The 24,357-nt window shown below is 41.9% G+C and overlaps 1 protein-coding gene across 10 annotated transcripts in view; it reads left to right on the forward strand.

The window, feature by feature from the left end:
- ZNF827 (zinc finger protein 827) overlaps positions 1 to 11,151 on the forward strand; it is a 122,328-nt gene extending 111,177 nt beyond the window's left edge. For 6 of the 10 annotated variants that reach the window (XM_083834656.1, XM_083834653.1, XM_083834657.1 and 3 more), the window contains 4 exons: positions 911 to 1,077; positions 3,685 to 3,876; positions 3,972 to 4,149; positions 7,026 to 11,151. In XM_083834656.1, coding sequence (XP_083690782.1) covers positions 911 to 1,077; positions 3,685 to 3,876; positions 3,972 to 4,149; positions 7,026 to 7,833 — 1,345 coding nt within the window. In that variant the 3' untranslated portion in view covers positions 7,834 to 11,151. The other 4 variants (XM_083834661.1, XM_083834654.1, XR_014583852.1 and 1 more) reach the window with 3 other exon arrangements.
- The last annotated feature ends 13,206 nt before the right edge of the window (positions 11,152 to 24,357 follow it).

Raw genomic sequence — 24,357 nt, forward strand, 5'->3', positions numbered from 1 at the left:
TTGGGCATTCTCCTTGTATGCGCTGTTGCGTGTTCTGCAAACCATGATATGTACCCTAGTGGCCAAGCAGACTACAAAATCACTCTTACTTTCAGTCAAAATGCCAAGAGCAGATTTAATTATAAAACCATAGAAGTAAGAAATAAATAAGACCTCCTGGATTAGATTATCTAGTCCTTTCCCCTGGGAAGGCAAAATAGTGCCCTAGAGTATACGCCTTTTTAATGTTTTTGGCTTGTTTTAAATGTTAATGGCCTAATCAAAACAAGAGGAGGACTCTGCACAGAAAGTTAAATTAAAGGGTCCCTTCCGTTGCCTCTCAATATCACTCTTTTTATGCACTGGCTGTGAAATCTGTCTCATTGCTAATTATTTGTATAGCTGATGACTGCTGTTTTCCAGTCAAGCATAAGAAATGTTTGAACCCATTTTTACTTGCTTACACTGAAACTGCCAGGCAGTTTTGCACAAGATCCCAGTTTGGCACGGGAACCATTCCAGAGCTTGAAAATAACTCCTGGAGTGTGCAGCAAGCTCTCCGTTTGTCAGTGTATCAGCCATACTAAACATCTTGGCAAGGCTGCAATGCCTCTTATTGCCCAAAGGAATCGGCTAGGTGATGCGCAGCATCTGGAATCTGTAGTTTTTAATTAACTTTATGATTATTTAGCATCATTATAGCATGTACAGGATTGTTGCATTGTGCCTGCCCTTAATCACGTTGGCATGGCCATCAGTTCAAAGGCAGTTCAGCAGACAAAAGAATTTTCCAGTGAACATTCAACAGTGAAGAAGAAAATAAATCAGTGCAGTGAGTTTTTTCTTACAAAAATGAAGGGAAGGGCAATATGCTTCTGTTTGTGCTTTATTTTTTAATCCTTCTTACTCTTGAATTCCCTTCTGCCTGCAGCTGTCATGTGTGTGGGTTTGAGACAGAGATGAACGTCCAGTTTGTCAGTCATATGTCCCTCCACGTGGATAAAGAGCAGTGGATGTTCTCGATCTGCTGCACCGCATGCGATTTTGTCACCATGGAAGAGGCAGATATGAAGGCTCATGTCAACAGCAAGCACACAGGTGATGATCCCCCTCTCCCAGCTGCAGTGATCTCTTCCCTGCTTTTTAGGTGCAACCTTCACACTTCCCATTAGCACACTTTTTACTTTCACTGAAATGCTTGCTAATTAAGGCCTGATCTCTCAAAGCTGAAGTGAATTGGACTCTAGCCAGGCAAATAGTCTGGTACTGCAGATCGGTTTTCAAGCTTAGGGGAATAAATGAAGGACTACTTAGTCTTCCTTCCTCACATCCCCCAAATCCCCTCCCCGGTTGAAGCCAGCATACATTGTTTGTGTTTTTTTGACTGGTTTACTATTTCATCAAAATCCTGGTTTGACTTCAGAGGTGATAAGGTGACTTTGAGTGCTAATTATGCATACCTGGCTGTAAGTTTGTAACACACAAAATATTGAGCTTTGGTCTTCAGTTTGTTCACCTCCACAGTCCGTCAGTTTGGAATATCATGTTGATGCCTAGCCAACACTGTGATTCAGCAGTGCCTTAAATGCAACTCTGTATTGAATACCAGACCAAGTCACATACCAGACCAAGTCTCTTTGGTCCTGTTCACTTAATAGCCAAAGATAAGAGCAACAGCAGTTTTCAAACAAGCTCCACATGCGTAGTCCAGCTAATGAAGTCTGGCATAATTTAGGGAGAAGAAAATTAGAATGCTTTTAATTAATTTCTCTTATAACGCCAGGCAGAAGGACTTTGCTATCACAAGCTACAAATAATTGTGTTGACAATACTGAAGCTGAATTGCATCCTGCACAATTTTCCCATTGCTAAATTGCTCTTCCTTTTATCCTCCAGGGATAAAAGTGGGAAAATAGGAATATGGAGAAGGAGAAAGGAGAGAAGAATGCAGCTGTTTGTGCTTACAAATACATAAGTTAAATGTCCCTACAGAAATACAAACTACTGGAAAGCCCTCATGGGATTTTGTGCCAGCACAGCTCTCAGTACTACAACATTGCTCCCATCTCCCTGCTATCTGAGGTGTTTGTGTTCCCTTACAACTCTGTCTTCACCCAAACTTTTAACCTATATGTATTTCACATGTAGGAAGTCAAGGCAAATGGAGAAATGCCATCCACATGAAAAGCTTGCATCAGAGCTAAAAACTGAGCTGTACTCAATCGCATCTTTCTCTCTTGGCTAAAACTAAAAATTTGGAGCTGCTGCTTGTCTTTTAAAGCCTCTCTTTTAATTATTTGTTCCTCAATCACCCTGTCAAAATGAGCCGTTCAGCAGGCAATTCAGCCAAGGGCTTACACATAAGGCAAATATGGAGGCAAAAAAATAGAATGGATTTTGTGGGTCACTTGACTCCAGCCCCTTACCCTGTAAGGTTACCAAGTCATAAAAGATCTGTTCATAAGGGTCTTGGCGAATGTCTTCAAGCAAGTAGAATTGTTGCAGACCAACTATTCCAACAGACAGGCAGCTGACGATTTTCTGGCATTAAAGATTAGGTACCTTTTTAAATTTTCCAGCATGTGTCTTACTGATAATCAGAATACACATACTTTGTTCTTGTGCCAGAGCTGTCTTCAGTCTGAAACAGCAGTCCACCTCTTGCCCTTCCACCTTTCTTCGTCCCTCCCACTGTATTTATTCCTTCGTATATTCCTGGAGAACAACTTAATCCCATCTAAACGTTCGTAGAGCCTTTTCTTACATGAAATACTCTTTTCTTACTGTACCAATCCCTCACTGTGTCTGTTCTTGTTACAATCCCTGCTCTTGACATACACAATCACAGCCATACGTGGTGTATTAGTTGAAATGAAATAAGTAATGGTGGTAGTGTAAAACAGCAGCAGCTACTGGGAATAACTCAGACAATAACATTCTGTGATCATATTTACCTTCCTTGGAGGCTCTACCATGCTGATAGCTCATATTCATCCCATGTTCTGCTCAAATTCTTCTTTTATTTTCCTTGACTGTTTCCAACTTAAGCACTCCTCATTTGTAGCAAAAATTCTTGTTACTGGCCCTTCAGGTCATAGCCTTGTACTCTGTACTATTAAATTTCATTCCATTTCTATTACTCTGGTCCCCAAGGTCAGTGAATCTTTCTGTATGATATCCCAGTCATCCTCCCTATTGACAGCTTGGGTCATCAGATTTCATTAGTGCATTCCTACATTTTTATCTCAGACTTACTTAAAGGTGCCGCTCATGAGTTGAAAGCTAGGCACACACTGCTCTTTGCAGACGCCTCTATCAGGGGACTTTATCCCATAGATAAAAGCAGACTTTGCCAACATTTCATATTAACACAGCTCTGAATAAACCAACTCATGGATGGGAGCTAATCATTTGCCCATCCAACTTTTTTGACGTGCAGCAGAATACGATGGACAAGGGCTTATGCCATTGCAGACAGAATACATTCTAGGATAAACAGAAATATACTACTGTAAACACTTATAAAATGGAAGGAGGTGAAATTATGATGCTTCCTTAACCAACCAGTTGATTTTAGACTTGTTTAGAAGCAAGTCTGAATTAACTTTAAATATAAATAAGATTTTTTCTGAAATTTAAAACTGGATCGCTGAGTTTTCATCTAATCTGCTGTACTAGTTATTGCTCTTTATTCCTGTTTTTCAGCTGAAGAGAGGAAGACACCCAGTGAATCTAACAGTCCATCTTCATCTTCGCTGTCAGCGCTCAGTGACTCTGCCAACAGCAAAGAAGATGCAGATGTAACTCCAAAAAATAAAGGTTCAAACAATCTGCTAGTCATTTCTGTAGTGCCTGGTACTCAGACCTCACTGAATACTGAAGAGAAGTCAGAGAAAGGTAATACCCTGTTAAACAAACACAAGCTGTCACCTTCTGTGCAGTGAATCCAGCCACCATATGAGGAATACATTTTTCTCTTTTTCATTCTTCAGGCTTTGAATGCGTTTTCTGTAACTTTGTCTGCAAAACAAAAAATATGTTTGAGCGCCATCTGCAAATCCACCTGATCACACGGATGTTTGAGTGTGATGTGTGCCACAAGTTCATGAAGACACCTGAGCAATTATTGGAGCACAAGAAATGCCACACTGTCCCCACCGGTGGGCTCAAGTAAGGAAAGCAAGTACACAAACTTTTACTGTGTTAAGCATCTTTAATACTGTGGGGATAGAACAAAAGGAAGTCAACTAGAAAGGATTAGCTAAATGTCTGGGAATCCAGATTTGGGGCTTCCTTTGTTTAGATAATATAAGCCCAGTCCTTTACAGTTGCTTTAACATTGGCTTGCATCGTTATAGTAGATAGCTAGTAGTAGATCTAGTGTCCACTGGTTTTAGAGCTGTAACAAAGCATGGCCTTTTCCCATTTCAAGTCAAATAGGAGACAGTATGAGTCCTAAGATTATGAGGTAGTACTGGACAGAGGTGCTGCAAAACTAAGAGGGTTTTTTTTGAAGGCATCGGAGCAAAGGAGAGCACACAGCGCATTCTCTGTTCTGCACCTGGCTTAAAGAAACTAAATCCTGTATGATCTGTGCAGCTAAGTCTGAAGTCAGCTTCTCAAAATCAGATCTCTGAGTAGCTTTATAACCCTTGTAGATGCTAATGCAAAGTCAGTCCAGCAACTAACAATTTTGATGCTCACTGCTTTGGTTTGCATGCCACAGAATAATCTCTATTGTATAAATTAAGAAGTAACAAATGACACACTCTTTTAAGAAAAAAAGCCCTTTGTCTTTGGCTAGGGTGCTGCCCTTTAAGGTCTTTTGGTGCAGAGCAGTTTGTAGCGAGTGAGTGTGCCCTGATGTCAAAGTTGGACCCCTGAGGGAAGGAGTGACTGCTGGGGCCATATGCTTGCTCTCTGCGCACAGTCAGTGTGACATTATGCAAGATGTATGCCCCTGGTCTCTGTTCCAGCTGCTGCAGGAAAAAGAGGCTGGAACCACTTCAAGGCCAGCTAGGGTTCAGCACAGGACTCCCTGCTTGTGTTGCTCTGGCTAAGCAAACCAGTGTTTTTGGTGCACTGTAACTGTCAGGTGACTGGTGCACCGCGTTTAGTGTTACCGTGAGTAGCTCTATCAGTTTGCACTGCAGTTTGTGAAACTGGTTCTGTTTGCCAGGCAGCGTCTGGTCTCCAGCTCAGTAGTTCCATGAATTGGGATCTGTGATCACTTGAGATGTGATGACTGAATCTGGGAAGAAGACCAGATTGAGAAACAAGTAGCGTGCCAGAACGACGGGATGTCTGTCTTGGATGTACAGACCAGTTGTCTAATGCACTTTGGGTTTAAGCTGCACAGAATCTGTTCTATTTACCAAGGAAAAACCATGACCTATGACTCAGACCTTCCTGACAGAATGGGCTTCTCAGTCTACATAAGTTATTCCTGCCCAGCTCAAGTAATAATGAGGTACCTTGAAAGCTGCACCTAAGAAAAAGCTCTGATTTTTTTTTTTTCTTAAGGCATCCAGAAGAGCCTGAAGAGATCTAAGTAAATTGTATTTTTGTGTCTCCTGTTTGCTGTGGGGGAAGAGAAAATAACATGATTCCTCCAGCTCCAGATCAAAATCTGAGATTCTGATCCAGAGAGCACCCAGCCCAGGAGAGGTATGTGTGTATAGACAGCTGAGTTCTCTGTTGCAATAGAGCTAATTGCTTTAGCAGCCTCAGTGCCAGGCTCCCTCTCTGGATCAGAGTACTTGATGTTGCATCAGGAAAAATGTCTGGATGTTCTACTATCTGTTTGTCCTCCTGTATTGTTCACTGTGCTCAAGAGTCTCTCGATTATTAGCTAGATAAAATTAAACCTGTATGTGCAACCAGTTGTAGCAAGGGAAAACAAACATGGAGCAAGAGGATCTCTGCTTAGAACTTATCTTAAACGATAGAGCACAAGTGGCAGACCTGCTAAATGGTGAATGCATACCAGCGGGAGATGGAGGCATCTGTAAGACAGCACCCTGGTCCATGAGCTCTATCTTTTTATCTAGGCTTGCTCTTCTAGCTCACGAGCTAGACCTAGAAGGCAGTACGCTTTGTTTAATGTAGCAGAGATTTCTGGCAGGTAGCTGTCTTCACCAGCTTCCTCTTAACAACATCAAGCAGAAGCTGGTGTGCTTTGGTTTCGCTGGTGTCCAGGCTTGTTCAGCTCAGGCTTACTTCCAAGCTTTCAAGGCTCCAGCCTTCTCAGCCCTTCCTGGTCCAGGAACCAGGGGTGAGGCCCTTTGCCATGTCCACCCCGGTCCGGACGCTTTCTGCTGTGAGTAAGCAGAGCCCACATCCTGTTCCCCCACAGGAACAATTCCTGCTGTGGCAGAGGCAGCTGTAGGCAAGCTCTGCCAAGCACACACACCCTTTGAGCGTGGACTAGCTCATCTCCCAGCACTGGGAATCTCTACAAATCATCCAGCAGACCAACTTTCAGCTGTTTCTAGCCGAATACCCAGCTAGCTTATTGTTCAAGGTCACATAAAAGGAATTTTCTAGGCTTTTGCTGTACATGTGGTATTACAAGTTTATTCCATCTTTACTTAAACAGCTGCTTTCATATTCGTCTGTAAGCATTCATTTTTTAAACCAGTTCTGAAAGGAAAAAATGGCAAAAGTGACTTTGTGCAAACACTAATATCATTACACAAAGTACCTGTGAGCCTGTCACCCACTCTGCACAACCTGGCCTGCTTTGCAGAACCTGCCCCACTGAGGTAAGCCGGTAAGATTAAGGGATGCTCCTTCAGAGTGAATAGGTGCTTTCCAAGGAACGAGCGAGCTCTGCCACCATTAGTGGGCAAAGCTACTCTAAGTAGAGGCATGTCAAGATCCACTAAATATTCTAAACAGACTGTACAGGGAGGGCTAAGTGCCTTTTTTTTCTGCTTTAGTAAGTCAGAGAGGGGCTGAATGACGGGGTTAACCCAGGAATGCAGGTCTTCCAGCTGAGTGACTCCTCTTTTCCCTCTCCCTGCCCTTCCGTGTTGTGTTGCCAGGTGCCCGTTCTGCATCTACTCCACTAACCGCCCCGCAGCGATGGAGTGCCACCTGAAGACTCACTACAAGATGGAGTACAAGTGTCGGATCTGCCAGACAGTGAAAGCAAATCAGCTAGAGCTGGAGATGCACATCCGAGAACACCGGCTTGGCAACCATTACAAGTGCGACCAGTGTGGCTACCTGTCCAAGACAGCCAACAAGCTGATCGAACACGTGCGTGTCCACACTGGCGAGCGCCCTTTTCACTGTGACCAGTGCAGCTACAGCTGCAAACGCAAAGACAATCTCAACTTGCACAAGAAATTGAAGCATGCTCCACGCCAGACTTTCAGCTGCGATGAGTGCCTGTTCAAGACTACCCACCCTTTCGTCTTCAGCCGCCATGTGAAGAAGCACCAGATCGGGGACTGCTCCGAAGAGGAGAAGAAGGGCCAGTATTCAGCCTCCAAGGAAGCCAGTCCACTCCTACCAGTGAACAGCTCCAGAAACCTCCTGTCACCCCTCTCAGTTATGTCTGCCTCCCAGGCTCTGCAGACAGTGGCTCTGTCGGCTGCACACAGCAGTGGGGCAGAGCCAAACCTGGCGGTGAAAGCCTTGGCCATCAACGGCACTTCCCTGTGCTTTGATAAATACTGGAACTCAGAGTTTGCCCACCTTATTCCTTTAACAATGTTTTTCCCCAAAAACCACTACGATCTCACATTCCATCCACCCAGACCTCAGACTGCACCAGGAGGTGCCTCTTCACCTAAACACTCCTTCCTTGCCTATCTTGGACTAACAGAAAGGGCAGAAACTGTCTGAGGGCAGTTCCATTCTGTACCAAAAATACCCCGACAAACCCAGCAGGTATACATACATTGCTGCAAACCATAGACCGAAGAGGTAACGAACACTTGTACTATACCATTAGTAAGGTTTAGAAAATGGCTTTGTGTATACTTATTGCATTGACATGAAAGCTGCTTTATTAAATCTTCAAGAGGTGACCTACTGCATACTTCTACCTTCAGAGGCATGTTCCCAGTACTCTTATCTAAGAAACTATTTTGTCTTGTTAAGCTGAAAACGAGTGTCCTTAATGGCAATCAGCACTTGTAAGATTACATATTGATGCATTTTATTTTTGGTCTTCGTGTGCGTGTGGGTGTGTGAAAGAGAGTCTGTCTGTAGCGTGCCATGACACTGCTTTTGCACATCCCTTGTCTTGGCTTATTTAATTATTATTTTTCCCCTTTGAACACACTTGCTCCTTCCCTGCACTCTGCCCCCCTGAACTGTAGAGTTGTGGCAGGAGTAACTCTTGGTTCAGGGTGGCCTGGTGTATGATTTCAGTGCTGCTTGCAGCTTCCTTTAGTTGTTTGCTGCCTTGTATTGAGTTGTCAAGGTCTGAGGATTTTGGGTAGAGCTGATAAGGAAGAAATGGCTTTCAGCACGGCAGGGTGAGAGTATGACGACGGAAGTGTGTGTGTGTGTGTGTATACACGCACATGCATATGCAGTGTGTGCAGTCTACACACCCACACAGCAGGCCCAATTCTCAGCTGTTACGCAGGTGTAACAAACACCTGAGCCTGGGCCATAGCATACATCTTTTGTTTTAAAAGGGCATATAAATATTATGTATAGATATATATATGCTGTATTATGCAGTGGTTACCTTTTAGTTTGCAGGAACAACTTGTACAACTAGAAATCTATGGTGGAAAAAAATCCAGCAAAGGGGATTTTTACAAAGGGTATGGATAAATTCTGGGTATAAATACTCAGACTAAAAAAAAAAGGCAGATTTGCACAGTGCTTTAGTCTTGCACTAGTTTGTTTCTCACTTGCAAAAAAAAAAAAAAAGAAAAAAATTCTGTGGGGTGAAGGTAATATGACTGTATATTTGAAAAGGTACCAGTAACTTCTTTGAAATATCAAGCTATAAAAAAGATACTGTTTGAACCATACAGTTCTCTTTTATACCCTCACTATTTCAATTGTACTTGCAGATTCTATGGTCCTATCAATACCCTCTATGTTATTAGTAATACTTTATTCCTTTTTGTTAATGGCTGATAGAGTGTACACTGCTAGGAAGCTAACTTTATACTTATTTAATGCTCTTACTTTGTGGTCATTAAAATGACATGTTATATGTAGCACTTTATTGCAGGAAGAAGCAAATGTGGATTGGTTGTATAACCTTTGTTAATCTCAAAATGACAACAGCGATCTTAAAGAAGAAAAGCTGACTGTTAATTGATTTGTTTCATAGACAACTTAATATCCAGGAAGAAAGATCAGAATTAAAAATATTCTGCATTAAAATTGGAAGTATGAAATATGAAGCATTTCAAAATTATCACATGACTTACAGGAATGCTTTCTTACTGGATTATCATTTTCCATGGTGTCTCTTGGAATTGGATCTCGCTGTCTTTCACCAGGTATTGGAGATGTCTGACCTAGCTTTTTTCAGTCCCCCCTCTCCCTCCCTTGGCCAAGCCATTGTAAGAGAGGTGCTGAGACGCATCTGATGTGCTACCCACCCTCATGCTGTCCTGAAGCAGCTTCTTCTACAGGTTGTTGTGGGATGGAGAGATCCTGACAGACCAGTTGGAGCCAGCCCCTTGTCTGTGACAGCACTAAAGCAGTGCCCCAGTTCAGGAAGGCATTTCTGGTCCACAAAGGCTCTGAGCCATACGCGCAAGTAGAAGCATAATCTCAATCTTCATTACTTCTTAAGTGAAGCATGTGTAGAAATACTTTTTGATGCAAAATTTGCATCATTTAATCTGTGATCAAGATTCCTACGTTTGTTTTGCACTGGGATGGCCAAACATTCTCCACTGTCATGACCAAACTCTTCCTGTTCAGGGAGTACATCCTGATCTGTGCACTCCTGTTTAACATCCTGGAAGCTATCTACAAGGGGGAGACATCCAAAACAGTAGCCAGTTATTGTTTGGAATTATTAATTGAAGGGCAGAGAAGTCCCACCATTTTGTTTACATTCCAGCAGACAGTTTTGGTTCTAACGAGCATGTGGCAGTTCTGTCTGTCTACGCAGTAAAGAAAAGCCATCTGTTCCAAAGCACGTATAAACCTTAGAAAACAATGCAAGTAACTCAGGGCCCTGTTTGCCATGCTTTACTCCATCAGAACTCCTGGTAACCCCCCTGGGAGTACAGACAAAATAGAAAGTGCTGTATTAGTAAATACACAAAGGGAAAAAAAAAAAGTATCTCAACAGCATGAAATATGCAATCTGCATCCGGAAACTATACCAGTTCTATACAATACACTCAACGCATCTATCTCTGACCCCACCATAGCAGAGGAAACACTTCCAACTCAGAAAGCTTATTTTTCAAACCAACAGGTAAAGTACAGCCGTCTAGGAGGAGGAAGTATAAATACTACTAGGCTACTTTCTGTAACTCAAACTGCAATGTAATTAGGGCTGGAACTTCCAAGAAGGAGCTGTCAGCATACAAACGCCATGTGTTCATCGATGGTCCACTGTAGCAGTATCTGACATAGTAATGTTTAATGTACCTGGGAAATTTGTTTAGCACTTTGGAAAGGATAAATTCATTCTTTCTGGTAAGTTATAGAAGTTTTCTCTGTAAGGAAAAGTGTGTTAGGAGGTTTTTATTTTTTTAAGAAAAAAGAAAAACAGTATTTATCAGAGCTCATGCATATTAAAATAATTGGTTTGCAGTTTCAAGACTAAAAAAAGGAATGTTCTCCAGAGATACCCCTTCCTACTATAAAGACCAACAGTTCTGATAAATTCCCCCCCACCATGAAGCTAATTTCATACTGGTTTATCCCTATGCATTCTTTAATGAAAGGTAGTGTGTTTTTCCATTGAGTAATTCAGTTAAAGTTCTCAGTACTTTTTTCTTTCTTCTGTCTTTTTTTTTAACTTGTTGTATTATGTTCAGATATCCTTCTGTCAAGGTTTGTGTACATTAATAAAAATTTGTATTGTATAAAGCTTTTTGCATTATAAGGCTGTACAGGGTCATTTTGACAGTAACTGGTATATTCCTTTGCATCTTATGTTGCATTGCCAATTTCTAGTGTATCCAGTTTGGAAGTACAATATACTCTAATTAAAAAGGTTGGCTATACCCTTAGTTTCTTTTTGCTTTTCCTTCCTGTCTTGTTATAGACCACCTTGAGTAGATTTTAGGCTTGATTTAAGGGGTGGGGGGGGGGGTGGGGAAGAATGGAGGCGTATTCTCCAACAAGACAAGATGATACACGGAAAAGAGGTAAGATGTTAGCAACAATTTAAATCAGACAGGAAAGCTCTGGTTAAGCAAAGATGTTATTGGCCACATTGAACACAAAAAGATACTTAACATGTTAAGAAAAAGAGTTTATAAACACTAACCAAAGAAAAAAAAAATCTGGGTATGCATTAGACAAAAATTATCCATTAATATAAATTAATGTTAACATTCAATAAATTTAATTGTCTTTTGCCCTCAGCTGGGACAGTGTTAAGGTCTAATCAACTGAAAAGATTTTATTTTTCTACTGGGAGAGGGATGTTAATTTCCAGGCCTTCTATCAGTACCTGGTAGAGAATGCAGTGCTGTTAATGCTCATGTGCTGAATCCACCGGTCCTCCTCCTGCTGGTGACTGCTTATGTGGAGGGAAGGCTTCTATAGCGCTGGCGTTAGAATGGTAAGTCGACTATGTTCACACAGAGATGGTCTTTCCTCTTGTGCTGTAAAAGGAAATTCTGTTGGTTTATTGTTGTTGGTTTGGTTTGGTTGTGCTTTTTTTTTTTTTTTTTGCACTGTAGTTATCCTAGCAATTAAAAGCAGATCATGCAAATTCTTGGGTTTGATTTTGAAAGATATCTCAGAGATTGATCCACCAAACGCAGATTGTATCTTGATGGTTTTAAAACAGTAACTGTAAATTGTTACAGGTCTGTTGTAAATGATAGTAACTGTTCGGTGACTTGAGAAAAAGGTTTAAGACGTTGGTTGAAAGGTTCAGTCCAAACAAACAGAGAATGTGTACAGAGTGAGTCAAAGAGCATCTGGGCTGGTGGAGGAGAGGGGACACGGCTGGTTCTCGAAGTGTGTGCATCCCTATGACCTGACATGTTGTAGCATGCAATGCTGTGGTACTGTCCAGTTTCTCTTCCAAAGAGAACAATTTCTCTAGGAACGGCCAGAGCCAGAGGATTGAATTGTCCTGCCTGGACACATAGTCAGCTATCATTTAAGTCAGCTAGCAGGTCCTTTAGTAGCTCCTGACATTGTGTTTTACTGTAAACTTTTGTTTAAAAGATCAGGCCAAATCTCAACCAAAACATCAGCTGTCCTGTTAAGCTCTACCCCTAGCTCCCCCCATCCCACCTCTGCAAAACCATGTTTCTGTATTTGTGACAGAGGAACCTTATTTGCACCCAAACGGAGGTATTGGTGTCACATATTTATGTGATAAAGAGCCACTGTCCTTTCCAGCAGGTGGCTACAACGTGCTTGTAGATCTGCACAGTGTTAATCAATTAACTCAAGTTTCCCTGAACTAGTTTTCTTCTGTTATATACACACCAATATACATCTGTGTGGTCATAGAAAACAGCTCAGTTTCTGTCTAGACCCACTCCAGATGGCAAGAACTGCCCTGTTCACATTCTGCAGCTCCATATATTTTGAATATGCCATCAATGTTAATTTAAAAATATTGAAAAGTGGAAGAAATTTTTTGATTATTCAAAAGTTTCATTATTTCTTATGATCTTGCACCTGCCATAAGTCCACCAGAACAAGGCTTAAGGCAGAGACTTTGAAAAAAACCTTAAAGACAGAAACTCAACTGTAGAGTGATTTTTGTGGGGGATGGCGTCATTAATTCAGAGCCATGTTTTAAAATACATGTTGTGTTAAAAACGTATCAGTTGTGCTCCTAACAAACAGGCGTCTGCATTATATCATCTGCCATCATATCTGCTGCTAATTGGTTTCCTTGTTGACAAGTCTCGTCAGAAAGGTTAAGTACTGGCTGTAAAAGCAATCTAGCCTCTTGCCCGAGGGGTCAGAGCTCAGGCAGACTGTGCAGAGCCTGCATAGCCTCTTCTCTGCTATATATTTTCGGAGAGCTAATAAAGTGCTAGCACAATCACTCGAACCAGAGGTCTGCCAACCACGGCTTTGTCTGTGGGATGGCAGTGAGTGGAATGCCATCTTCTCATCACAGATGCACTCAAGTAGCCTGCGAGGGGAAGGTGTGTGGTCTTTTGCAATGACGTCTTTGAAACTAAATTAGCTGTTTTGAAACAGCTAATTCTGGACATGGGGAGCCAGGGCCTGAGTGTCCAGCAGAAGCCCTTGGAAAAGGGATGGGTGTGGATTTAGTGCCTTGAGGTCATACCCCCAGCAAGATAAGCATCTTCAAGGTGCCTCAGCTTGAGCAACCAATTCTGTTTATCAGTCACTTTTTAAAATCTTGTCTTCGGTCACCACCTGGGCCTAAGGAACCTGAGGGAAAGTTGCAGGGGATGACCTGCTGCCCACTTCAGTGGGAGGAGGACACGTCAGCTGGGGTACAGCACTTCCAGCATCAAGCCAGTCAGGGCTCTTTCGAAGTCACATGTGTTTTGGCAAATCTAGGCTGAGTTAACAGGTTACATCTGAAACAGAGCAGAATTCTACTTGGCTTGTGGGCTTGTTGTGTGCCTCTTGGGAAAATGCTGCTATGTATACCAGGAAGCCAGCCAGTTGCTGGATACCAGGCAACACATCAGAAATGCAGCTGTTGTGCTGCCACATGTGCACAACAGCTGCTTTTTGAAGAACCTGGCTGTGGATATACTTACATGTACGACCCTCTTAAGTACCCACTGAGGAGAGAAGAGAGAAAGAGAGAGAGGGAGGGAGAGAAGAGAGAAAAAGAAGAGAAAGAAAGAAATAGAAGAGAAAGAGAAGAAAAAGAGAGAAAACAGAAGAAAAGAGAAAAGAAAGAAAGAAGTGGGGAGAGAAACATGATTCAGAGCAGGCACAGAACAGTTGCAAGGGGCACCAACAGGAAATTTTCCATTAGGTTAAAAAACAAAAAACAAAGAAACCAAAAAAAAACACCAAACACCAGCAACAACAGTAAAATGCAGTTGTAGACAGAGGTGTATTGAAGAGTAAAAAGTGATAATCTGGCATTTCTTGTGCAGCCATGTGAAGGTTCTGCAACCTATTTCCCTACTTTAAGGCTGTATGGGGGAAGCTTTTCATACTAGCTTTAAAAAAAAAAATCTTACTGTTCCATTTCCCTCCCCCTCAACTCTGATTAAAATAAAACACATTGCAAAACTCGGGGGGGGGAAAAATACAAAAAAGAAAAAAAATAGTTTTCCAATTTAGCATGAAGACTATTTGATTTCTTGTAGTATTCTCTGTTGTTTGCATATATTTCTGCTCTACATTACTTTTCAAGCCTCTAATTTCTATCACATACCTTCTTTTCCAGCACTTCTCAGACATCATTTCATTGGAACTGCGAACTTTGTGCTGTAACTCTTCTGGGAAGGTGCCTGTTTAAATAAAGAATAGAAAAATGCTATCACTGAGCTCCTAGAACTTCATGCCAACATTCAGCACAGCCTAATGTGACCAAAACCAAAAATAGGCCTCGCTTTCTGGCTGGTTAAAAAACAAAGAAAACAAACAAGAAAATAGCAAATGTTTTCTTGATTCTTTCCCTGTCTGTTATTTAGGACTGGAATTTTCATTCACACAGTAGACTGGAGACCTTCCTTTTTAACAGATTTAACAGGAAGCCAGTTGGGAGGGTCAAAGATGTAACCAACGTGCTCATGCATAGTTGAGTAGGACTTTAGAACCTATTTACATACGATTGCATGAATGAATATGAGCATGCTTTCCCTGGCTTGCTCTCCTCAAGCATGTTGCTGCAAATAACCACACTAGCCTGGTCTCGCCCCGATCAGAAAAGGCCTGCTGCTACACCCGCGACAGCAGCACTACCAGCACAATGCCCAGCACCGACTAATTTGCCACCAAGCCAGACCCCAGGGATGGAGCCAGCTTCAGGCACGCCCTACCCCACTGCACGTCTCACGCTGCGTAGCCTCATGCACACAGAGTTTGTCTGGGCACTGAGAGCAACTGCTGCTTGAGGAGAGCACAAAGTCACTTGGCTTCCCTGTAGGAACAACAACTCTAAAATTGTGTGGGGAGATTCAGACAGAATTTCTTGCTAGAACCAGCAAAATAAATTATGCTAAACTATACATGTTTTGCATTTCTAGTGTTGTAGGGATTAACATTTTCCTGACATCTAGACTTTCTAGTACACAGCATACAATTGCATTCTATTACAGTTAGACACAGCAGTTGTTTTAGCAATAAAATCATAGTATCTTCTTTTTTCCCGAAATTGAGGAAAAATAAAAATAAAATGGCATGGGAATATAAATAAAAATAAATAGCTTTAGGAGTGTGCACTCCATCAGTTTGATTTGAAATAATATGCATACACTGGTGTCTGTCACTCATGCCTGTGACACTTTTAAAATACACCAGGATAGCTCCATTCACATGTATTATCAGCGATGTCTGTTTGCACTCTGAATATTTAGTAAGCAAGCATTAAGACTTCATGTTTTTATAGCTAGCTACCTATTTTTAATGGGACTGCACACCCAGCACTTAATGAAAAGATCTGAATATAATGTTAATGCAATTTAAAGATATGCATTGCATCTTTTAAGGTGACATGTCAATTAAAAATAAATAAGATCCAGTTATATGGTGATACTGTGGCAAGATTGCATTTTTACCAGTCAAGTTTCATTCCTATTCAAAGTGACAGATTCCTCTAAGACAGAGCCACGAAGAACAGTCCTCCAGCCATTCAAACCAGGAAAATATAATTAAGGGTGCACGTAATCACTTACCCAAATTCAGACACGTCAGAATACCTCATTCTGTGATAAACACATGGTTATTTTCCTGTGACTAGTCTATTAAAACTAATTAATTTCATAATAAAATTTAGTTCACATCCAATTTTAATTGGAAAGCAATGCTGTGTACACTACAAAAGGTTACCATACACTTCTATACAGGTGTATCTGCTGTTCAGAGCACCTTCGTTAGCACGGTTGCAGCAGCTTTGGTTTACGACTGAGCCCGGGAGTCGGTCCCAGATGGAAGACCTCAGCGCAGGTGCTGGCCCCCTCACAAGCTGGCCCAGCTCAGCTTGTGTAACCAGGAACTTAACAGGAAAAAAAAAAAAAAAAAAGAGAATCTGGTGGTATTTTCTTTTAAGCTCTATTTAGCTAAGGGTCCTTTGGTGCTGCAATAGTAATTTATATCCAAGGTCTTCCTAACGTGACTGTGCAAGACAAAAGTACTTACTTATGAAAGGGAGGCAGGATTGGCCTCCTCTCACCGAATCTGGTCTTTAAACTTACATGTCCAGCACTGAGTTCCACAATTTACATGAAAACCCACTATGTGGGAAAAAGTACTTTGTTTGCTGCAAGCCTGCAACCCAGTAATATACTAAATTGCCCCCTCAATGCTTGGATTACACAAATAGTTCCTGATTAGCCTTCCCCAAGCTATTTTATAGCAGCCAACCATACGTGCCCAACGTGGCCAGCCCTGTTCTGCTCACTCTTACCAGGAATAAACCATTTTTCACTTGTGAGCAGCGCTGTTACCCTCCTCTGGACCTCAGCACGTGCACAACAAGTTCACTTCGCTCACAGTTTACTTTCATATGTGGCAAAAGTGTTTACCCTCCTCAACTGGCCCGTTCACCCCGCAGCTCCTGCCAGTATTCTGCTCTCACGGTAATGCTGCTGACTAACACTTCAGAAGAAAGAAAGAAAAAAAAAAATCCATACATTGGGATTGCTCAGAGGTTTCTCCCAGTGGAATGTTTTGCTGTCAGACAAGTTTCTAAAGACGCAGGAATTTCCTGTGGAGCAGAGTGTGCGGTTCCTGAGGAGCACTACCAGCCACGGGCTGCCTGACTGCCTTTGGATCCAGCTCCCCAAATCCTTTATACAGAGAGGTTTTCCTGAGCTTTCCTTCAAAATGGACTTTTTCCACCAGAATTTTTTATTTCGTCACTGTAACGGACAGTTCTTCAACTTTTATATTTGCTGCCGACAGCACGAGTCATGCGAGTCCTGGCCTTAGCTTTTTGTCACCTAACCAATAACTTCTCAAGATCTATGCTCTTATTTTGAGACTTCAGGACCACTCCACATATAGGGAAGCAAAACAACATGGGCGTGGTATGTTTTTGTATAGTTCAGAATTTATTTTTCCTATTTTTTTAGGCTTCTCAGGACAGACTAACAGCGGGATTGAGCCACCTAAATTTTGCTTTTAGTAACCAAATAAAAATAAAGCAGATCATCAAAAAAATGTTGCTGGCAGCCACAAAGAGGACAGGACTCTGAAGTCACCATTGCAAATGTTCCCGAGCTGCCAAAAGCTTGCATGGTTCAAAGCTCACTCTTGGCACTGCCAAATGACCAGGGACTACCTCCTCCCAAGTCACCTGCCAATTCATGACAGGGCAAAAACTGAAAGAATCCCTTAGCTCTGCATCTTGCTCTAGAAACCTCAAAAAAGAAAGGCTATTTACCTCTAACTCCTCTGAGATCTGCTGTCTGTACATGTTGACACTGAATTTACTGTGCAAACACTGAAACCCAGAGAACTGCTACCACAACAGTGCTCACAGAAGCGCACATACCTTGCCTCCTCCTGTTCTGCTCTTGCAGAGGGCAGCCCAAGAGTCATCACAAGTTGCAGTGTCATAACAAGTTCAAATCAATTATCCTGCTTCTACAGGGAGACTGCTCAATCCCTCCAATCTTCTCTTCACAGGCCCAGCCGTGGAAGTGGACTTACTGAAGACTTCTCTTCTGTTAACAGAAATGGAAAGAACACGTGCAATGCCCAGTAGTGCACGTAATATTGTTACTGAAGTGAAAGCTGAACGCTTACACCATCCCAAGGAAGCATTCAACAGGAAGCCTGATGGTAACCTTGTTCCCCCTTCCCTCCAAGGCAGTAAAGAGGATGGCCAACAAAGAAAGCTACCCTCAAGCAAAGGGCCCCTCCTGCCTGTTCCAAGGTCTTTGGAAGCTCTCCCAGGAAAGCATGAGGACAAAGAGAAGCCTCCCACCCGTGGGCACAGGCCAGAGACAGCTGCCACGTGCTCTGAAGCTGCAGGGAAGAAAATATCACCTTTTTCAACTCCAGAAGGCAATCTGGGACACCAGGCAGACAGCCTGAGAGGGGACAGCAGCCTGTCCACACACCAAACAGGAAACCCCATCCGTTTGCCCACGCTGATGTTTCTCATAGTCTTGTTCTTGTGAATAAGCAGAGTTTCTCCTACTCATGGAAAATCAAGCTTGTGTGAGACCCCCCACCCAGGCTTCAGGTCACTAAGTGGCGGAGTTGACACTCAGACCTGGAACCAACCCTTTCTTACCCACAACCCTGCAGGTTACTTTGGACATGAGAGGTGTCAGAAAAGAGACTGATGCACACCTAACTAGGAAACGGAGACTGCATCCATCATGGATCACAGGCTGACTGAAGTAAAAGGACTGGCTTTTCTTAATTTATAAGACATGGAAGCCAACCTCCAGGTACTTCCAGTCCAAAGCACAATTCTTTTCCTCCTTTTAAGACAGAACAGTATGGCATAGTTCCAACCTACATCCTAGAAAGGTGAAGACCAGACAGCCACACCAGCTGCTCAGGGCACCTGCTTCCAATGATCTTCATCGCACAATTAATGTCAGATAATGAAGATCTTACGTAAGCACTTATCCATCCTCATCTCTGGTAGCACATCTTATTTTGTCTGAGCTGCCAACTGTATCTTATGCCCCCTCAATTATACTGGATTTATTTTAGGCAAAATATGAAATAATGCAAACATCATATCAAATACTGCAGTGCAGTAATATTTCTTTTTTAAACACTTTAACAACATATTTTCTTTTTCCTTTTTTTTTTTTTTTGTAGGATGAAACTGCAGGCAATCCATGTCAGCAGCCAAATTAAAACAAACAAGTCTTTCTGAGTGAAAGGTGCTCTTTCTTGAGACTCAGCCTCACTCATTAACTCCAGATTCCTCAGCTTTTGGGAGATGCAGGATGACAGTTTTTAGAGGAAGCCTGATTTTTATTTATATACATCTATAAATAAAGACTTCATACTCTAACACAAGTGACTCCATTGCATGATAGACGTTCTGTCTTTTGAAGAGAAACAGTCAGGATATGGGCAGGAACTAGTGTGGATTCTTTTCGTTCCTAACTCCAACTCAAAATGCATTTTCCCTTATCACACCTAGCAGCGGAGCAGAGGGCTGCATCTGTCAGGTGCCTCTTACTGCCAGAACCACAAGCTGCCTTCTCCAGCGAGAGAGAGGTCCGTCAGACAGCAGACAGCGACGCGGAGATACCATCAGGAAGGAAATGAAAGAGAGGAGCTTTGCAAAAGTGGGAATTTGCTCTTTGTAATTAAAAGTAGCATGAATTCCACACTGGCTCAAAGCAGCTTTCCATCTAAGCCAGAAGTAAGGAAAAAGGGAACAAAATAGATGGTTATATATGTTCACTGCTGAAAGATTGCAGAAATACACCGTCATGAGAGTTATAAAATACAATCACACAGAAAAACAGAGGGGTGAATAGGTTGTGTAAGGGCACACCATGTAAACAGAAGATATCAAGAAGGGAAAAGGGGATGGAGAGGGGGATCCAAATGAACTTGGATCTATTAGGGCTAAAGAACCGAGGTTTCCTGGCTAATAGCAATGACTTGAACTATTTAACCAGGGACAGGCCTTTTGAAAAAGTTATGCCCTTGAAGTTATTTACACAACAGCTGGGAGTCTTGATCTTGCCTGCCCTGCATCTTCTCTCCTCCAGCTGCAAAGCCTTTTATATCCTCAGTAGTTCTTCCCCATCACAAACACTGAACGAGCCCTGGTCGAAAGCAAGGCAGAAACGTAGAACCCAGGAGAAGACAAGACCTGAGGCAATCGATGTAGGGCCCTGCTCACTGTTTCCTTTAGCACACTTCCCCTGGTTCTGAGCAGTCCAATGTGCTTCTGAGGGAGCACTGAGTGGTTGACGTGTTGGGGGGGGCCGGGAGAAGACGGTAACAAGTGGTTGTTCCTTTTACCTTGGCTGTAAATCTGAGTACAACACAGCGCACTGCATCAATTCCAAACAAGTGCAGGCAGATATACAGCAGGCTGCTTGCCCTGAGCAAGCCATAGAGCAAATTAAAAATAAGGCTGTCTAGCAAGAGGTAAAAATACTCAAATCTGTTGCAAGTCCAAGTCCAGATTTAAGGAGGTCTGAATTCTCCTAGTTCTAGAAAAAACATTACTAGCATGACAGAGTAAGCCTGCCCACAGATCCCAACCAGCCTGATAGCAGACACAGATTTCAGCCGTTTACATAAGCATTTTTAAGGAGCAGTGTGGTGGAAGAAGGCTATTCACCAGAAGGAAAAACTAATTTTCAAATCAGCTCGAATTGACTCTTCAATACAGATAACGTGGTACCTATACCTTGGTGGATTTTAGGGGGAAGAGAAAGAAATTCTGAGGAAGTTCAGTTTCCCCTATCTGAACTGTCCAGGAATGTATACCTTACAGGAGGAGATATGGTCACCGATGCCATGCCTGCTTTTCTCTAACTCCAGCAGATCTGATAATGGATTACAAAAATCTAAGGGTTGTTTCATTGCATGGTTAGTGTTAAAATACTATGTTATGACAGACTTCTAGGAGGAAAGTTGAGGATTGACAGCAACTCCCCTAGTTCTCTGAAAGGATTCATTCCACGAAGAACCACTAAGCCAGCTGATGCCAGAAAATACAAACCACACAGACCTTGAAGCCTCCCTTTCTGCCACAGGGACTGGAGCTTAGCACTGCCCAAACAGCAAGATCAGGAGTGTGAACTGAGAGACTCACTAAAGAGAGCATTTGTCTCTTTTTGTAGGATGTTTTTTTCTCAGGTCTCTCTGGAGTTCCCTAGCAGGGAAGGCAGATGTACTCAATGCTGAAATTATGTAGCCATCAGCATTCACCAGGAATCATTTGGCATCAATCACAAGAGATTTTTTTTTTTCTTTCCTCAAGCTGAAAGTACACTGTTTTTCCTATGCAGGACTGTTTGACTATGTCTGGCTGGCTTGATCAGCAGGAGGAATGAAAGCAGGATGGCTGAACAAGTACCAAAATATCACCCAAAACCACTAGCATTTACAGTTCAATCTATGATGATTTATTTAACAAACTTCCGTTGTGAAAATTCAATTATGCTTTCAAAAAAAAAGAAAAAAAAAACTAAAAAAATTCTGAATCCACTTACAGAGATGAAAAAAATAAAAAATATAAACAATTCAATGCAAACAGTAAACTAGATACAGGCAGGGATCACTTAGATTGTTTTTTCAAAGCAGTAACTATTATGACTGTTACCTCTGAGAATTAAACAGAGCAGGCTCTCCAGTGTTTCGACCTCCAGTAGGTCATGTTCACAAGTCAGTGACTGTAAGAGCCAAGCTGGCATTCCCTCTGCCCACAACAATAGATCCAATTACTTCAACCAACATGTATTAAAAAGCAAATCCAGCACATAATGCTCTTATTGCTTTGTTAATTCGAATACATAGATCTGCAGATATAAAGATGAGAGAACAGCACCCTTGCCATTTCCCTATGCTATACATGCTCTGGTTTCTTAACTTTCCTTACACATTTTGTTTTCCTAATCATCAATCTATGTTTTTTTTTTTTTGCTTTTGTTTTTGTTTTTGCTGGGGGGGAGGTGCACTGTTTTGTTTTGTTTTTCTCTTGGGGTTTGCCTGTTTGGAAACACTTCACACTAACTCAAACCAAAACAGGGCTAAATAAATTGATTCAATAACTATTTGTTTTGTGAATGCCACTCTTCCCACCATCATTCACTGGAATTTTTCAGACTTGGCTAGCATAAAACACCATTTGTTCTTCTGTCAATTACAGATGCACAGATTTAGGTGCCCAGTAAAAGAACAAACTCAAGCTTCGTATTTATTACTCCATGACCCTTCTTAATTTGCTAAATAACCTGGAAGTTCAAGTAATTCATTTAGAGGAAAAACAAGAAACAGAAACTTTCAGTAGTAGACTGCTGAAGCCAATAAGTTAGAGTGCCGCTACCATTTCTAAGTTCAGGATTTATAGAACATTATAACAAGCAAAGTAAAAAAAAAAATTTAAAAAAATCAAGCAATATCTACCAGGCACCCCAGCTCCAGGTACACTGGAGGAACTGAGTCTGGTTGTGATTAAATCTCAGTGACAATAACTTCACAAGTAGTCACCTTCCTTTCCCCTGTCCAGCTGTATGGTGATGGGGTTTGCCTTCCTTCTTGGAAGCCCTGGAGACCACCAAACCTGGTGCCTTTGTGGAGTTCCATGCTTGCATCTCAGCTGCTACACTGCCAAAGTATGCCAGTGCTGGGTTGCTGTCACACAACACAGGGAAAATGTTGCCACCAAAAAAACCCTCTATTATCAGCCTTAGGAGAAGGTAATACACAGAAGGTATAGAAGGTAATATACAGCCTTCTCCAACAGCCCACATTTTTCTTCCAGGCAGACAGAAGTCTGCTTGATAGCTTCAAAGTTACCGTCAAACTCTGAAGTGCCATGACAAGCACGTACTAACAGAAGAAGGGGAGCTGAACGGATCTGAAGGTGAGTCCAATATGAGGTCCAACATGACAGTTAACGGGGAGGCTATTTAACGCCTACTTTGTGAATGTGTCTGTTTCCTTTAAAGTGGTTTTAGAAGAGACAAAATAAAAATACCTACTGAGAGTAGACAAAACTAACTGTGGAAGTGATACCGCCCCAAAAAAATGCAATGTTGCCATTTTTGCAGGGTTGCTAATTATGGATTATTAAGGACATTATACAGTGACCTATTAATACAGCTAGAGCCCTTTGTTGCCCTATTATCAATAACAAATGGGAACTTTCGGTACTATTTTGGGAAATGACCTTTCTACACAGCATTGTAGTGCAGCAAGAGCCAGGAACCTCCCAAGCTGTAATTCCAGCTCCACCATTGACTTGCTGTGTGGTAAGGGAAAGCTGGTTTAACCTCTCAGTGGCTGTTTCTTTTTCTGTAAAGCTGTAGTGACACTCGCCTACTCAAAGCACGGTGTTCTACTGAGTTCAAATATTTGAGCAGAGCTTTGAGGAAGCTAAATGCTAGATCAGTGTGACACTGCTGCAGCTGCTTAAGGATCTTAACGTGGCAGAAATTCAGCTGCAGCTGGAAGAACATAACTGAGCACAGCTACAGGAGTCCCTTTCCACAGGTGAGAATCTATAGCCACCAGTTTTAGGCTACAAGTCACCACCTGGTAACATTTAACTTGTCAGCGATTTCAGTTACAGAGTTTCTCAACACACAGGAAAAAAAGACTTGGTATTTGTTCCAGCTATGTGCCTGCAGAATTTGGGGTAATGTTAACAAGGTGCATAATGGTAAAAGATACCATTATGCAAGTTAACATTACAAACTCGTTAACTTGCATAATGGTAAAAGATACACCTAAAATAACAGCATGCAGAGACCATAGGATGAAAATTACTGGGATGAGCAGAACACACAATCGATACTTAGTATATGCAGCGTGGTACATTTCAAAGGTCAAAAAAAAAATGGTTGGGTTGTAGGAAGTTACAGAGATTAAAAAAATAGTACTGAGATTGTAACAACACCAGCTCTTTCTCTCTCACTCTCTCTAAATAAATAAAAGTCACAACTAAATGAAGTCATGCTGGAAACATGAATTATTTAATTTGCTTTGGCAGGCTACTCCTAGGCTTAATCCCCTCAAATTGTGGTAAAAGGTGGGAAGCAATTCAATCCATTCCCAAATTACAGGAATGTGCATAAACACACAGTAAAACTACAGGAAGGCTGTACTCCCAACTTAGAAAAATTCACTCACTTAGCTCTTTTCCAAGGTGCAGGGATCAAATTATTTTCAACATCTCACTTCTCTCCTGCCTCACTATAAAAGAAAAGGCTAGATACTGATAGAGTATTTGAGAGTTGTCTAACAAATTCCTTTCAGAAATTCACCAAGGGCTTCCAAATAAAACCAACTTCGTGGCTCGAGATCCATCCCGCTGAAGGAAATTCCATTTCAATTTCTTTGCAATTAACAGCACAGCTCATATCCCCAGATCTGTGTCCCGGATCCAACAATTGTTTAGAAATGAAGTGA

This window comes from Anser anser, assembly GCF_964211835.1.
Source record: "Anser anser genome assembly, chromosome: 4".
NCBI classification, from domain to species: Eukaryota; Metazoa; Chordata; class Aves; order Anseriformes; family Anatidae; genus Anser; species Anser anser.